The sequence below is a fragment of the Xyrauchen texanus genome, chromosome 27 (genome assembly GCF_025860055.1).
Source record: "Xyrauchen texanus isolate HMW12.3.18 chromosome 27, RBS_HiC_50CHRs, whole genome shotgun sequence".
In the NCBI taxonomy this organism is placed as follows: Eukaryota; Metazoa; Chordata; class Actinopteri; order Cypriniformes; family Catostomidae; genus Xyrauchen; species Xyrauchen texanus.
The window spans coordinates 12006417-12025400 of NC_068302.1; the positions used below are offsets into that span (position 1 = coordinate 12006417).

At 35.0% G+C, this 18984-nt stretch overlaps 1 protein-coding gene across 3 annotated transcripts in view; it reads right to left on the minus strand.

Annotated features, from left to right (window-relative positions):
- Positions 1-2459: 2459 nt before the first annotated feature.
- Positions 2460-18984, minus strand: part of LOC127621460 (ELMO domain-containing protein 3-like) — a 32010-nt gene continuing 15485 nt past the window's right edge. For all 3 annotated transcript variants that reach the window (XM_052095058.1, XM_052095055.1, XM_052095057.1), the window contains 7 exons: positions 11722-11810; positions 11480-11603; positions 11150-11272; positions 8028-8158; positions 7817-7893; positions 7455-7582; positions 2460-5867 (listed from right to left, as the gene is read on the minus strand). In XM_052095058.1, the coding sequence (XP_051951018.1) occupies positions 5623-5867; positions 7455-7582; positions 7817-7893; positions 8028-8158; positions 11150-11272; positions 11480-11603; positions 11722-11810 (917 nt within the window). In that variant the 3' untranslated portion in view covers positions 2460-5622. The remainder of the gene's footprint in view (positions 5868-7454; positions 7583-7816; positions 7894-8027; positions 8159-11149; positions 11273-11479; positions 11604-11721; positions 11811-18984) is intronic.

Consider the following 18984-nt stretch of genomic DNA (forward strand, 5'->3'; position numbering starts at 1 on the left):
CCAGTTACAAACTTCAGAAAACTGTATCATGCATTAGAATGAGAACACAAATATTGCTGGGTTTACAAGATACAAGAACTAAATCAAAGTGGAACTTTGTATCTCAAAAGGAGTATAAAGTGGCCCCCCATGTGCTACTTAAAGAAATATTTCACTCAAAAATGAAAATGTTCTCATTTACCCAGATATGTATGACTCTCTTTCTTCTGCAGAACACAAATTAAGATTTTTAGAAGAATATTTCAGCTCTGTAGGTCCATACAATACAAGTGGATGAATGCCAAAATGTTGACCTTCCAAAAAGCACATAAAGGCAGTACAAAAGTAATCCATACGACTCCAGTGGTTAAATATATGTCTTCAGAAGTGATATGATATGTGTTGGTGAGAAAAAGATCCATATTTAAGTTAATTGCTTGCTAGAAATTCTTCTCCCTGCCAAGTAGATGACAATATGCATGAAGAATGTGAATCACCAAAAACAAAAAAAGTGAAAGTTAAAGTGGAGATTGACTGAGCAGGGAGGAGAATTAATACTAAAAATGGACTTAAATATTAATCTGTTTGTCACCACATCTATCATATCACTTCTGAAGTCATGGATTAAACCACTGGAGTCACATGGATTAGGGAAATTTTATGCTGGTTTATGTGATTTTTGGAGCTTCAAAATTTTGGCTTTGTATGAACCAAAAGAGCTGGTTCTAAAAATATTGAATTTATGTTCTGCTGAAGAAAGTCATACACATCCGGTATGGCATAAGGGTGACTAAATGATGAGATAATTCTCATTTTTGTGTGAATTATTCCTTTAAAGCACGATGTGGCCCCTGTACCAAACAACTGCTCCACCGCCTCTATTGTGCGGGACATGACATGCCAAGTGACCCTGCTTTTTTAGTGTTTAGTTTTTTTAGCATTTATTGCATTGTTTTGAACATGATTTATGCACAACACTTTCTCTATACATACAGTATATTCCCAAAATAGGTAGTTAATGCAGGTGACACCACACATTCGGAAAAATCTGATTTCATGTGGTTTTTTGCTGTTCAAACTATCAAAAACTTACCTGGATACAATCTGGATATGCAAAAAAATCTGATTTTTAGTTGCAGTCTGAACAAGCTCTTATTATCTCATATTATTATAATAATTGTTTAGCTAAAATTATTTGTGTTTATGATGGTTTGTGTCATATTTTCATCTAATCGTCTACTCTGTCAAATCTAACACAATAGTTTGCCGGCTTTCTGCCACCATTTTCTGCTCATTTGCTGACATTTTTGTAAACAATAGGATTGGTCTATACCTCTTACTTGAAAGAATCTGGCATGCACACAAGCATTCAATGCTATATACAGTAAAGATAGTAAGAACACTTGTATGCTTATCAGATTCCATCTATAAAGAAATCAATAATGTAATTTATAGACACCTAATAATGGTGAAAAATACATTCAGTGTTTGAAAACATTTAATTGTCTGTTCCTGAAGGGGTGCCCTACAGCAGCAGACTGACCCCTAATGGTAAACCCACACTATTACAATGCAAAAAGGTTCATGATACAGATATTTCTAGTTTTATAGTAAAGAATCATAACATAACTCTTTTAATTCTGTTTAAAGTTGCATTTATTTATTACTCTTCATACGATACATCACTGTACCACTGCATATATTCTGAAATATATTTTCATTATAAAATAGGGATTCTACAATCAAGGTTCAGATATAATAAAAGGCTCTGAGGGATCATACCAGACGAAAACAACTCATCTATAAATTAAGTGCAGGACTTTGATTCAGGGAAGTGAATCAAATTGGAGATTTGGGTTTGTATTTTTTTAGTAACTCAAACAGCCATTAGGGGCTGAATTTCATCTTTATTGGCCAGATAAATGAAGTATTGTGGAATGGAGAAGGAAGATACTAACATTAAGGACTGTAAGATCTTACCAAACCAGTCTGATAACTCAAACCCAGTCACAAATATTCCTTTTGGTCCAAACAAATACTGTGCCATAGTAGAGTGAATAGTTTTTGACATTTTGTAATGGTGTAAAACACCATTCATGAAAGCACAGCAAATACCAAAGGCCACAAAATCGTCTTATTTGTTTCAACCAATAATATTGTTAAAAACGTCCTCCAGCAAAGGTTTGCATTTCAGCGTGTAAGACTACAGTTTTCACAAACATGGGCTATAGAAATATATACTGTAGAAGTCAATATTTTGCAGTGCTGCATTAGTGTACATACATATACATACAGTACATTCCCAAGCTAGGTAGATTACTGCAGGTGACACCACACACCATTTTGTGCTACAACATGGAATCATGGCTGTCCTCAATAAAACGCCTACCCAGACGAGATTTGTCTGAAGCCTGAGGTATGCATAATATGCCCAGGTAACTTATCTTACTGTTACAATCATTTATTTGTTATATACACACACACACACACACACACACACACACACACACACACACACACACACACACACACACACGTTAAAAGTAATCTCATATACAGTACATACCACCCTCTCCTTTGGGAACTAATAGCTAAACAAATATTAAACAACTTATTGTGCACGCATATACAAGAAAAGGTGCTGAACCAGGCTCATTATGATGGTCATGGTTGTGGATGATTGTTAGACTGTAACTTTGATTGTTCATAATATATTTTGAGCCAGTAAGCTAAATAGCAACACACACCTCTGAGGAGTTGCACTGGCAAGTGTACATGACAGTTTAAAATATCCTAAAAGAAGTGCACGGAATATGACTTGTAGGAAATACAGGTCTCTTGGGCAGTACTCTCACTTGACAACATTTGTTATATTGCATCTCCTCTCAACACCTTGGCACTGTAATCAAGCAACATTCTAAAATTATGCCTCTTAAACATTCATTCAAAGTCTTTCTTACTGTTAACTATGCTTCAGTTTGAAAAACAAACTGGCAAGTATTAAACACATAAATGCTTGCAGTTGACAACAGCGCTGAATGCACTCAAGAGTACAGTTATAGAAGGATTAGGACCTGAACCAGCTCTAATACAAATCAGTCAAACAGAACTAGTAGTAATAAGCCAGGAAAGGGTGATTTGCCTTTTTATATAAACAATCCTTTTCCACCATGCTTTGCTCTTATTCAAGTTTATAAAATACTACTCTTCATTATATAAAAATGTAACTGGCTAAAGTGACAGGACTTCTACTATACATCCACTGAGTATTTATATTCATGTGTCGTTTCAGAAGAAGAAAAACAACTACAAAAGAAAGACTGTAAAAGTTCAACTGAAACGTACAGGACGTACTGTATTCATATCGTACAACAACACTTTGGACTAGGTAACTTAGACAAACATTTGCAACCATACCGAGTTACATTAACAAGCTTTTTTTTTTAACAAGGATTTTAAAAGCAACGATTCCTGGATGCTACATCTCTAGAAGTACCTGACATGCTAACAAGACGAGAGTGCGGAATAGGGCTGCAAAGGGAGAGACAGACTTTCCCCATCAAATTTCTTGGGAGAACAAGACACAAATGACATCAAAATACATAACATCTCAAATATTTGCCGCACAAACCTGATGTGGCTCGACAGTAAATAAGGTATTCTCTTTTTAAATCAACAAGTATCATGGTGTAATTGCTTGACTACACTATAAACAGATCTGAAATGTCTATTTGAATGTACAACGCTTAGATGCAAGATGTTGCCTAGTGTGATCCACATTAATATACCAACGTTTCTCACATACAGTACAGTTTAAATGACCTGCAGCTTCCTGGCTATTATTTTATATAAAAACATGTCTTATAGACACAATTAACCCTAACAAATCTTGTTTACACACTTGCTAAAAGTGCTTCAGAGAACTATAATGCTTTCATCACTGTCCAACAACTTATAATATGCCATATATTTCCTCTGGACTAAATAGTGGACAACTTGAGTATGCTGTCCTCTATGTGAAACATCATAACAGGCAACCAATAGCATTTTCAGGATTAGTTCTGGTACAGTCATGTGATCATTCCCACTCTCGTCCAAAACACACCCAGATGTTCATAGTTGCATCATGACTACTTAAAATTGGAATGTAATTGCTATCAATATCGAGGAAACATGCAGATAAGCATTAAAACACCTCAGAATATCATATTTTCTCTTTGATTACGGTCCTAATTTCAGCTCAAAGCTCAAACGTTTAAATAAAATTAGTTGACAATTCCAGGCTTGCAACTGAACTGCTAAATGGCTATTCAAACATCTTAATATTTTGGTCTACTACAGGTCACTAATAAGCACTTCCCCATTAAAATGATACCATGATATGACAGTTTCAGCTTTTGTTGAAGAGATCATTCCAACGGATAGTCTCTTAAACATATTGTTTCTAAAGGGACAAAAGAAAACTCTTTTCATCCAAAGTTTTGATATCTCATTACATTTTTTTCAACAGTGAAGGTAAAAGTGGCAACATAAATATAAACTTGGATAACTTCTGTGAATGTTGACCTGGTTACAGTGAAGAAGTTCAAATGATCAGGAGGATCACAAGGCTTTAGACTACACTGGTCTCAATTAAATCAAATAAATCCCTGCAGTCACCGCATCACACAAAGTAAGTCATTCTCACTCAATACCACAGTCATGGGTAAGGTGCTGGATCATTTCTGAAACCCACTTTACACGTTCATCAAGACACGTCCATTCCTGATTGCCACTGAGGTGGTAAATCTAGTATTACACTTTCTAAAATGATCTTTGTAAAGGGATAGTTCACTTTAACTGTCATCATTCACTCACCCTTAAATTGTTCCAAACATGTATGACAGAATGACAACCTCACTCCCCATTCACTTTCACTGTATGGAAAAAAGATGCAATGAATGGCAACTGAGACTTAAATACAATCTTATATGTCTTTTTATATTCCATTGAAGAAGAAAAAAATATTTGAATGTTTGTAAAAACATTAGGATGAGTAAATGATGACTAGCAAACTGTACCTTTAACTCTGATATTTGGCAACTAAAACTATTGGCTTTTTTTTCCAGAGAAAGCTTTGAAATGCCAATAGGTACCCTAACAGCAAAAGAGTATTATGATTTAATCTGCTACTACAGTTACAACATAGACGTCTTGCTGAGTGTGCTTTAGAATGAATAGATAGAAAATAAATGAAGAAGAAAGAGAGACAGAGTTAGAGCAAGAGAGATATTTGAGACTGTACAAATCAAATGCCCATTCAAACACATGTTCTTAAAAGGACAGTTCACCCAAAAATGAAAATGGTCATATTTCACTCACCCTCATGTTGTTTCAAACCTGTATGACTTTCTTCACACAATAGATAAGTATACAAAAGGAGATGTTAGGCAGAATGGTAGTCTGAGTCACCATTCACTTTCATCATGCGGAAGGAAGATGCAATGAAAGTGAATGTTGACAGCCTTCCTGACATCTCATTTTGTGTTCCACAGAAAGTCAGTTGTATGGATTTGGAAAAATAATAGAGTGAGTAAATGCCAGATTTCTTATTTTTTAATTAATTATGCCTTTAATTGTCTCTCATCTCTCTTTCTCTGTCTCTCAGATGAGTCTAGCCTCTCCCTCCATCTCGGGGGGCAGCTCACAGACACCAGTGAAGTTAATCTCCTTCCCCTCCTCCCCACCCTGACTCCCTGCTCGAGACCCACTGTCACCAGGTGAAGGGTTGCTATGTGACAGCATGTCAGGTGATGTTCGGTGTCCTGTCCCAGCACGTCTCTCTTTCAGGTAGCCCTCGAGTCGTTTGAGAATCTGCTTGGGGTTCTTCTTGGCTAAGAGCTCCAATTCTGTACATCACAGAGCAGACAGAGACAGAGTCAAGCTGCTATCATGCTTACATATATGCATATTATTAAAAGATGTCTTATTATATAAAGGTTTTTCTGGCTTTATTTAAGTAAGAGTTTTATATATTATGCAGAAATACTCTAACAACCACAAAACAAAGCTCCAATCCACCCAGACCATTTATTGAAACTAAGCAGCAAAAACGAGTTAAGTAATTGTCATATTATTAACTTAACAACCATGAATATATTAACTAGGGCTGTCAGTTATTATAAGTATTTAATCAATGGTTTTTAGTTAATCCTTTAAGCTCTAAGGGTGTGTTTAAAGATTTCCTGTTTCAGTGGCATACCCAAAATTAAAGGCTTACAAAAAAAACAAGGAGGGTCAAGTGTTTGGTATCATTTTAAAGTAAACCTTTCAAATAATTTAATAACATAGATTATGATAAATTCTGAGACTCTCAACCAAAGAAATTGCTGAGAAATTACAAAACTTTCCTTTTTCTAATATATTTCTGGGTGTAAATATATATATATATATATATATATATATATATATATATATATATATATATATATTTACACCCAGAAATATATTAGAAAAAGGAAAGTATATATATATATATTTTTATATATTTTTTTATTATTTTTTTTTAAACAATCAAAATGTATAGCAATACAAAAATGATTTAACCTAGTATACAAAAACGTCTCCAAGTGTCCAAAAGCCTCTCCAAACAAATAAACATAATAATTGCACATAAGAACTAATTACACATGCAAGCACAACAATGACTATAGGATAGAATAGCATGCAGACATGATTTTAGTAATGATATTTCACAAAATGAGTGCCATTTGACTTTAGTCTGCATCAAGTCTGTGTCATGTACTTGGTGCCATCTCCTGGTGGCCATATGTAACAGTCACCAATTACATGTCTCTCTGCCCAAATATGGATGACTTTTTGCACCGATCTGAACCCAAACTGGTTGGTTCAGAGTTCCATGATGCCACATAATTTCTGATGACATCTTCTGATACAGGAAAGCCAATGAGTTTTCAGCCAGATTGTAAGATGCCAGATGCTATGTGCACTGTGCACATTGTTTTATGAATTGTTTTGATAATTATTTTTTTCTAGCGGTCCTATCCGAGCTTAACTACAAACTACTGTATATGTCAGTACAGTATGTGGAGATTAGCCAGTCATAACAGAGGACATTTACATATAGAAGTCTTAATAACACAGTAGCAAAAATGGTTTAATTCTAAAGGTCAGAAAGAGGGTATAAAATGGTATTTGGTGCAAGGAACTTTAACCAACATTTTAAGTATACTTTAATTGAAATTAATTTGCTACAGAAGTGTAAAATGCATTTATGTGATAAACTATGTGATAAATTATTAAATAAACAATATTTTGCATAAGATCATATATTGCATAAGTACCGTAAGTATGTCCATGCTGAAGGTCACTGATATACTAAATGATACCATGCAAAAAATCTATGCTATCAATTTGCTGTTAATGCTGTTATTTTGGAACCGCAAAGAATGACTATGATTGATTCATATTGGTACCTTTAAGCACATGGCCGGAGTCAGAGATTGTTTTCTGTTGGCTCTTCCACAGCTGGTAGAGGTGCAGGAATGTCGCAACATAAAAATCATTTAACACTGCCACAACCTGTTGCCTTCGGTTACACTCCCTAGGTGATATCACAAAGCAATGAAATGTTTTATTGCCATAGAAACAACTGTTGCAGAGGTGAGGGAACAGAAAATATCCCAAACTGAGAGCAACTTTCCACTCTAGACAAAAACAGCCAAATTATTTTACAGATTGAAATCATACAATTAAATTTGCACAAAACAATTACCTATAAATGTTCAGAAGTGCATTTAGAAGCCCATTTTTTTCATGACAAAAGATTTTGACCTACTTGGACAACACCTCCTCCCTGAGAGCATGCAGGGCAATTCTGGTCAAGTTGATTGACATCACACTGAATGGAAAATTCTGGAGGTGTTAAAAATTAGATTTTTAGCTGTCAGTGAATAATTTTTACCAGGTTATAATTATTAGGCAATGATATAGGAGGGTCCAACATACAGTAGTTTGCCCATGTTTGTATGTGCTTGTTAGTGTATTACCTGGACTGGATGCTGAGAGAGTTTGTAGATGGCTCTAGCCAGTGGTAGTATCTCTGGGTCCATGACAAAGTATAGAGTGTGCATCAGGCCCAGAAAACCTGTTCCCCTTAAATCTGTGGCAGGGTCTGAACCTGTATGTATAAAACACACACACACACACACACACACACACACACACACACACACGTTGGTACTCCTATCTTGAGAACTCTCCATAGACAATGATTTTTATATGATACAAACTACAGTTGAAGTCAGAAGTTTACATGCACTTAGGTTGAAGAAATTAAAACACATTTTTTAACCACTCCACAGATTTAATATTAGCAAACTATAGTTTTGTCAAGTTGTTTAGGACATCTACTTCATGCATGACATGAGTAATTTTTCCAACAATTGTTTACAGACAGATTATTTCACTTTTAATTGACTATATCACAATTCCAGTGTATCAGAGGTTTACATACACTAAGTTAACTGTGCCTTTAAACAGCTTGTAAAATTCTAGAAAATTATGTCAAGCCTTTAGACAATTAGCCAATTCGCTTTTGATAGGAGGTGTACTGAATTGGAGGTGTACTTTTAGATGTATTTTAAGCCTAACTTCAAACTCAGTGCCGCTTTGCTTGACATCATGGGAAAATCTAAAGAAATCAGCCAAAAAATGACACCATACTTGGGAACAATTTCCAAATGCCTGAAGGTACCACGTTCATCTGTACAAACAACAGTACGCAAGTATAAACACCATGGGACTACGCAGCCATCATACCACTCGGAAAGGAGACGCATTCTGTCTCCTAGAGATGAATGTAGTTTGGTGCGAAAAGTGCAAATCAATCCCAGAACAACAGCAAAGGACCTTGTGAAGATGCTGGAGGAAACAGGTAGATATCCACAGTAAAACGAGTCCTATATCTACATCACCTGAAAGGTTGCTCAATAAAGGAAGAAGCCAGTGCTCCAAAACTGTATTAAAAAAGCCAGACTACAGTTTGCAAGTGCACATGGGGACAAAGATCTTATTATAGAGGAAAAAGGGTGAAGCATGTAAGCCGAAGAACACCATCCCAATTGTGAAGCATGAGGGTGGCAGCATTATGTTGTGGGGGTGCATTGCTGCAGGATGGATTTGTGCACTTCACGAAATAGATGGCATCATGAGGAAGGAAAATTATGTGAAAATATTGAAGCAACTTCTCAAGACATCAGACAGGAAGTTAAAGCTCGGTCGCAAATGGGTCTTCCAAACTGACAATGACCCCAAGCATACCTCCAATGTTGTGGCAAAATGGCTTAAGGACAACAAAGTCAAGGTATTGGAGTGGCCATCACAAAGCCCTGACCTCGATCCGATAGGAGAATTGTGGGCAGAACTGAAAACGCATGTGCGAGCAAGGAGGCCTACAAACCTGACTCAGTTACACCAGTTCTGTCTGGAGGAATGGGGCAAAATTCCAGCAACTATCATGAGAAGTTTGAGGAAGGCTACCCAACAATTTAAAGGCAATGCTATCAAATACTTGACCTACCGGGAATGTGATGAAATTAATAAAAACTGAAATAAATAATTATCTCTACTATTATTCTGAAATTTCTTAATCTTAAAATAAAGTAGTGATCCTAACTGACCTAAGACAGGGAATGTTTTCTACGATTAAATGTCAGGAAGTGTGAAAAACTAAGTTTAAATGTGTTTGGCTAAGGTGTATGTAATCTTCTAACTTCAACTGTATATATATATTCTATCCCCTACCCCTAAACCTAACCCTCACAGAAACCTTTTGGCATTTTTACATTTTCAAAAAAACATTGTTTGTGTATTTTTTTTGTGTAACGGTTTTTAAAGCCGTTTGAATTACAGGGACACTATGGTTGTCCTCATAAACCACATTTATTTCATTATTCCCTCGTAATTACTAGTGTGTAACCTAAAAAAAACTAAAAACTCACACACACACACACATTATATGTAACAGACAGAGTTGATGTCATGGCAAAATTATTACATTTTGAATGCTCAACAAATCTATCAATGTGAGCCAAAGTGTGATTTTCAAAAATGTTCATCTTAAATTTCTCAAAAAGTATAAACTTTGCAAAAAACAGATAAAATAAAATACAAAAAGTTCAAATAGAGTGTAAATAATAAGCAGTATGGGCTTAATTATTTTAATCTTTATGGTCAAATCATACTCTACACAAGTACGTGAATGCAGACGCATCTTGCTATGCAAAATCAATTTCACACTTTGTTGCATTCAGAAATGTGTAAGAGAGCAAGTCATAACCCAACACAAGTATCTGTTGTATTCTCAGTGTTGCCGCTTGGGGTGCTATAGTGAGATTAGAGTGAACTGTCCACTTCTACAGTAAGTTTCCTCTTTCAAATCAACTACTGTAATGGCGGAGCAACAGTTCGAAGAGAGTTTTGCTGAGCAAGTATGTTAAAATCTATATATTTATAGCAACTTGAGTTGACTCCAGCCAGGTCTCCTAAGCATCCAATTTGGCTCAGTTGCTAGGGAGGGTAGAGTCACATGGGGTAACCTCCTCGTGGTCGCTATAATGTGGTTCGGTCTCTGTGGGGCATGTGGTGAGTTGTGCGAGGATGCCACGGAGAATAGCGTGAAGCCTCCACATGCGATATGTCTCCATGGTAACACGCTCAACAAATCACATGATAAGATGCACGGGTTGATGATCTCAGATGCAGAGGCAACTGAGATTTGTCCTCCGCCACCCGATTTGTGTTGAGTCACTACGCCACCACTAGGACTTAGAGTGCATCATGAATTGGGCATTCCAAATTTAGGAGAAAAAGGAGAAAAAAAAGAAAAGAAAAAGAATGCACGTAAAACATGTTCAACTGGACTTCACGGTGGCTAATGCGGTGGCCAATCAATCGCTTCTCTATTCACATACATGTGTAGAGTATGTTTCGGTCTTACAAGTTAAAATGTTTGAGGAATTTATTGCTGCCTTGCAAGAACTGTAATTGAATGTCCTACCTGTAATATATGTGAAGTACATGTAACATATTTACATGCAAACATATTAATACTAACAAACACATCAGTACAGTGCACACAAACAAACTTTTCACACATACACACAGGTACCTTGGAAGCCCACATTCTCCCAGTGTGGTCCATAGCGAGGGCAGTCTGCTCGGGTGCAGGTCAGTTTCCTGTAGATGGTCTGGAGTACACGCATGTGCACTGACTGTCCATTATCCAGAGAACCTACACAATCACCAAAACAGTGACATCAAGCATGTAAGAATTGTAAGTGGTTACTCTGGCAGCTGTCTAAATCACTTAACTGGTTCATCACCATAGAGAAACAAGTTCTCAGTTGAAAGCCTTATTCATTTGTTTTAATGACGAGAGTCTCATCATGCAGCTACCATATTTATCAACTCATTCTGAATAAACATTCACTCTACTAACACTGTGCAATGGCAAACACTAGGTCTCTCTCCTCTACTAGGTTTTTGTGTAGCCGGGGAGGACCAAACAGGAAGTGGGTGATGGCAGCAAATCCAGTCCTGCGAATGGTGGGCTGAATGTTCTTCTGATAGAGGGGAAGAGAAAGTATGAAAGAAAGAAAAGAGAAAGAGGGTTATTACTATTGTCACACATACTGTATAGCCAATGACGGCATTGAATATATTCACTTTAAACAAACTCACAAGCAGGTCTCCGAGATCAGTGGTCTGAAAATGCTGCAGAGCCTCGTTGAATGAGATCAGCGGTGAGGGAGTAAGATCCTCAGCAAGAACTTTAAAAGACACATCATTTACTCATACATCATACATGCCCCCCTGATTCATAAGCAAGGTTCATTCCTGAAAATCTGCTCATAAAATATTCTCCTAAAAAATCAGACAGCCAAAAGTATGTGAACACCACCTTCTAATTAACGGATTTGGCTATAGCCCCTTAATTCCAGTGAAGATAAATCTTAATTCTATGGAATACAATAATGTTCTAGAGAACTGTTTGCATCCAATTAAATTATCTTGTGTACTTCTATTTATGCCAGTGGTTTTGAAATGAAGAGGTGTTTGGGTGTTCATAAACTTTTGTAATGAAACAAAAATGTAACTGTTTGGCAATAATGACCATTGTTATGTTTGGAAGAAAAAGGGTGAGGCTAGCAAGCCGAAGAACACCATCCCAACCATAAAGCATGGGGGTGGTAGCATCATGTTGTAGGGGTGATTAGCAACTGCAGGGACTGGTGCACTTCACATATAGATTATTAGGAAAATGATGTTGATGTATTAAAACAATATCCCAAGACATCAGCCTGGAAGTTAAAGCTCAGTCACAAACAGGTCAGACATTGACCCCAAGCATACCACCAAAGTTGTAGCAAAATGGCTTAAAGACAACAAAGTCAAGGTATTGGAGTGGCCATCACAAAGCCCTGACCTCAATCCGATAGAAAAATTGTAGGCAGAACTGAAAAAGTGTGTGCGAGCAAGGAGGCCTACAAACCTGACTCAGTTACACCAGTTCTGTCTGGTTCTCTCTACTATTATTTTGACATTTCACATTAAAGGGGTCATGACATGAGAAACCAAATTTGCCTTGATCTTTTGGTATATAAGAGGTCTTTGTATCATTAAAACGTCCTGCAAGTTTAATATTTTAAGACGTCCTCCCCATTCTAAACGAATCATTTATTTAATCAAGCTCAAAATACATCTCGTTCTGGATTCATGGTTAGAAGTGACGTGTCGGTTAGAAGTGACGTAACAGCGTTTGCATATGACCGCCTCCAGCACAAGATAACTACGCTTTAAGCGCAAGACTACGCTCATTTCAGTATCGCCGTGCGCCTCACAAGTGTTCAGTCGATGGACAGCGAGCTCTGACAGAGACTACTTGTGCACAGGAAAATTACGATGCCACACAGATGTGCTGTTCCTGGCTGTGGTCAAACAAAACCTCTGAATAAGCTGCCGAAAGATCCAGACGTCAGGGAAAAATGGATGCAGTTTATTTTTTGCGGACGATCCAGTCACGGCAGTGTTAACTTAAGCGTTTGTTCTGTACATTTTAAGGATGACTGTTTTGAGAACAAATCTCAATATGATGCTGGCTTTGCCAGAAAACTGTTGCTCAAAGATAAGTCCGTGCCGACTATTCTGGGAACAACGACGATGCAAACTGTAAGTAATCTATTTTAAACTTTAAACTACTTTTTAAAGCGCAATTTCATTCATTATGAATAATCACAGTGTTTTTACTTAGTTTACTTGCATATTGTTCTGGCTGGGGCGTCAATAATTGATACATAGGCACTGACGTTAGCCAATCATAACAGTGGGCGTTAACACTGAAGTCTTAAATGGAAAACGCCCCCAAAACAGACTGTTTGAATCAGAGGATGAGAAACAGGGTGGGAAAAGGTCATAAATCACTAGATTTTAAAAGTTTTTCTTAAAAAAAAAATATATTAATACTATAATTGCACCTAAGGGAACATAATAATACAATAAAAAAAACCATGTCATGACCCCTTTAAAGTAAAATAAAGTAGTGATCATAACTGACCTAAGACAGGGAATGTTTTTATGATTAAATGTCAGGAATTGTGTTTAAATGTATTTGGCTAATGAGATGTAAACTTCTGACTTCAACTGTATATCAATTATTTACACTGTAGAGTAAATTACAGAAGTGCAAGTGTTGTGTACTGCCCCATTTCAAGCACTGATTGTTCTCAAATTCATATCAGGACATGGTCAGACAAGTGGCTTTGGTTCCTTTATGTTTTTATGCCAATTCCTGCCGAGTTATTCAGATAATAGACCTTTTTCACAGTCCGGGTTTTGGAATGCAGAAGTAAAAGTTTGCAGGGTAAACTTCAACAATGGTGAATGAGAGATCACAGCAAAAATAATTTTCACTCCAAGACCAAAAGAAAAAATCCACTATTACATTTGAATGACTTTCCAGAAGAGGAAAAAGTATAGAGAGCAGTGTATTAAGCAAGGCAGTTGGAAGAAGATGCCAAATTTACTGTCACTCTCTCAGAAGCTGTCATAGAAACCCCCTTGCAGATGTGGTAATTTGTTTTTTAAAACTAAGCCCAGGTTAATAGAACAATAAGCATAATGTTATAAATTTACACTCAATATTTTAAAAACGTATAACATAAAAAATTGTGAGATTTACACTTGGCTGTCCTTGGCTGATATTTATGGTACTGCCACCAAAAGTTTATTTTGTTTATATATCGACCAGAATTTTGGATCATGTGGCTTTGATTTTCTAATATTTTTACATTTCAGTTTGTATTTTTAACATATTTTATTTATATAAAAAAATTAATAGTTTTTGCAGTACATTTTCATTACAATAAACTTAAAACTTCTATAATTTTTTTTATTTCACTTTAAAAAAAGTGTTTTCTTTAAAATAAGAGGCTTAGGTCTGTACTCCCTAGCATTCATGAGTTACAACCATTTAAGTTTATACCCAAATATAGAAAGGAAGGCAACACTATTTCAGGTATCAAATATCCCTTTACAATTTTACACCAGCAGTGTCTTGGCATTATTCTAAAGAATTTTGATGCAATTCAAGTAAACACAAGTGGGCTATTTCAAAGTCTGTAAAAATTGCCTTAATTCCTGCTGCTAGTTGGTGGCACTATGACCGTGACCCATAATAGCCGCATAAATGTGATCAGCCCCCATTACCAAACATACAGCTGAAATTTCATCAAAGTCATACAATGCACACAGAAGAGAACTTCCTGTATCACATGTTTGCCCTTAATATATTGCCTCACCATGGCGACAGCGATATATATAAAAAATCTGTTTGCAATTTAGCATCTTCAATGTCTTGGCATAAGGGTGCCTACATTTGTTGTCAGTCACATGAATCCCCTAGGGGAAGTATTCAAAAGTTCACGAATTTTCAAAAAATTTACATTCAAACCAAAATGGCGGACTTCATGTTGGGTTGAAAGTTGTCCGGCTTGATGAGAACAATATATGTAGCAAGTTTGGTGACTGTAGAAGAAACTGACCCCACCACTTTTGCAAAAGGTGGCACTACAGAGCTCATCAGCCATGCTCATCTGTTAAATTTTGCCCAGGCCTAATGGTCGACAACTCTGATGTGTGTGCAAAATATCTCAAAAACAAGCTTTCAGTGCTTGGGCCCTAATAATAATGATCCTTATAAGAACAATAAGATATCTGCAATTTCAGTGCTTGGGCTCTAATAATTATAATAATCCTTATAAGAACAATAAGTCCTCCGAACTTTCAGTACTTATGCCCTAATAATTATAATAATAATCCTTATAAGAACAATAAGATATCTGCAATTTCAGTGCTTGGGCTCTAATAATTATAATAATCCTTATAAGAACAATAAGATATCTGCAATTTCAGTGCTTGGGCTCTAATAATTATAATAATCCTTAAAGAACAATAAGGCCTCCGAACTTTCAGTACTTATGCCCTAATAATAATAATAATCCTTAAAGAACAATAAGGCCTCCGAACTTTCAGTACTTATGCCCTAATAATAATAATAATCCTTAAAGAACAATAAGGCCTCCGAACTTTCAGTACTTATGCCCTAATAATAATAATAATAATCCTTAAAGAACAATAAGATATCTGCAATTTCAGTGCTTGGGCTCTAATAATTATAATAATCCTTATAAGAACAATAAGTCCTCCGAACTTTCAGTACTTATGCCCTAATAATAATAATAATAATAATCCTTATAAGAACAATAAGATATCTGCAATTTCAGTGCTTGGGCTCTAATAATTATAATAATCCTTATAAGAACAATAAGATATCTGCAATTTCAGTGCTTGGGCTCTAATAATTATAATAATCCTTAAAGAACAATAAGGCCTCCGAACTTTCAGTACTTATGCCCTAATAATAATAATAATCCTTAAAGAACAATAAGGCCTCCGAACTTTCAGTACTTATGCCCTAATAATAATAATAATCCTTAAAGAACAATAAGATATCTGCAATTTCAGTGCTTGGGCTCTAATAATTATAATAATCCTTATAAGAACAGTAAGGCCTCCGAACTTTCAGTACTTATGCCCTAATAATAATAATAATAATAATAATAATCCTTAAAGAACAATAAGGTATCTGCAATTTCAGTGCTTGGGCTCTAATAATTATAATAATCCTTATAAGAACAGTAAGGCCTCCGAACTTTCAGTACTTATGCCCTAATAATAATAATAATAATAATAATAATCCTTAAAGAACAATAAGATATCTGCAATTTCAGTGCTTGGGCTCTAATAATTATAATAATCCTTAAAGAACAATAAGTCCTCCGAACTTTCAGTGCTTATGCCCTAATAATAATTATAATAATCCTTATAAGAACAATAAGGCCTCCGAACTTTCAGTACTTATGCCCTAATAATAATTATAATAATCCTTATAAGAACAATAAGGCCTCCGAACTTTCAGTGCTTATGCCCTAATAATAATTATAATAATCCTTATAAGAACAATAAGGCCTCCGAACTTTCAGTGCTTATGCCCTAATAATAATTATAATAATCCTTATAAGAACAATAAGGCCTCCGAACTTTCAGTACTTATGCCCTAATAATAATTATAATAATCCTTATAAGAACAATAAGGCCTCCGAACTTTCAGTGCTTATGCCCTAATAATAATTATAATAATCCTTATAAGAACAATAAGGCCTCCGAACTTTCAGTACTTATGCCCTAATAATAATTATAATAATCCTTATAAGAACAATAAGGCCTCCGAACTTTCAGTGCTTATGCCCTAATAATAATTATAATAATCCTTATAAGAACAATAAGGCCTCCGAACTTTCAGTACTTATGCCCTAATAATAATTATAATAATCCTTATAAGAACAATAAGGCCTCCGAACTTTCAGTGCTTATGCCCTAATAATAATTATAATAATCCTTATAAGAACAATAAGGCCTCCGAACTTTCAGTGCTTATGCCCTAATAATAATAATAATAATCCTTATAAGAACAATAAGATATCTGCAATTTCAGTGCTTGGGCTCTAATAATTATAATAATCCATAAAGAACAATAAGATATCTGCGATTTCAGTGCTTGGGCTCTAATAATTATAATAATCCTTATAAGAACAATAAGGCCTCCGAACTTTCAGTACTTATGCCCTAATAATAATAATAATAATAATAATAATCCTTATAAGAACAATAAGATATCTGCAATTTCAGTACTTGGGCTCTAATAATTATAATAATCCTTATAAGAACAATAAGGCCTCCGAACATTCAGTACTTATGCCCTAATAATAATAATAATAATCCTTAAAGAACAATAAGATATCTGCAATTTCAGTGCTTGGGCTCTAATAATTATAATAATCCTTATAAGAACAATAAGGCCTCCGAACTTTCAGTGCTTATGCCCTAATAATAATAATAATAATCCTTAAAGAACAATAAGATATCTGCAATTTCAGTGCTTGGGCTCTAATAATTATAATAATCCTTAAAGAACAATAAGGCCTCCAAACTTTCAGTACTTATGCCCTAATAATAATAATAATAATAATCCTTAAAGAACAATAAGATATCTGCAATTTCAGTGCTTGGGCTCTAATAATTATAATAATCCTTATAAGAACAATAAGTCCTCCGAACTTTCAGTACTTATGCCCTAATAATAATAATAATCCTTAAAGAACAATAAGATATCTGCAATTTCAGTGCTTGGGCTCTAATAATTATAATAATCCTTATAAGAACAATAAGTCCTCCGAACTTTCAGTACTTATGCCCTAATAATAATAATAATCCTTAAAGAACAATAAGATATCTGCAATTTCAGTGCTTGGGCTCTAATAATTATAATAATCCTTATAAGAACAATAAGGCCTCCGAACTTTCAGTACTTATGCCCTAATAATAATAATAATAATAATCCTTATAAGAACAATAAGATATCTGCAATTTCAGTGCTTGGGCTCTAATAATTATAATAATCCTTATAAGAACAATAAGGCCTCCGAACTTTCAGTACTTATGCCCTAATAATAATTATAATAATCCTTATAAGAACAATAAGGCCTCGAACTTTCAGTACTTATGCCCTAATAATAATAATAATAATCCTTAAAGAACAATAAGATATCTGCAATTTCAGTGCTTGGGCTCTAATAATTATAATAATCCTTATAAGAACAATAAGGCCTCCGAACTTTCAGTACTTATGCCCTAATAATAATAATAATAATCCTTAAAGAACAATAAGATATCTGCAATTTCAGTGCTTGGGCTCTAATAATTATAATAATCCTTATAAGAACAATAAGGCCTCCGAACTTTCAGTACTTATGCCCTAATAATAATAATAATAATCCTTAAAGAACAATAAGATATCTGCAATTTCAGTGCTTGGGCTCTAATAATTATAATAATCCTTATAAGAACAATAAGGCCTCCGAACTTTCAGTACTTATGCCCTAATAATAATAATAATAATCCTTAAAGAACAATAAGATATCTGCAATTTCAGTGCTTGGGCTCTAATAATTATAATAATCCTTATAAGAACAATAAGGCCTCCAAACTTTCAGTACTTATGCCCTAATAATAATAATAATAATAATCCTTAAAGAACAATAAGATATCTGCAATTTCAGTGCTTGGGCTCTAATAATTATAATAATCCTTATAAGAACAATAAGGCCTCCGAACTTTCAGTACTTATGCCCTAATAATAATAATAATAATCCTTAAAGAACAATAAGATATCTGCAATTTCAGTGCTTGGGCTCTAATAATTATAATAATCCTTATAAGAACAATAAGGCCTCCGAACTTTCAGTACTTATGCCCTAATAATAATAATAATAATCCTTAAAGAACAATAAGATATCTGCAATTTCAGTGCTTGGGCTCTAATAATTA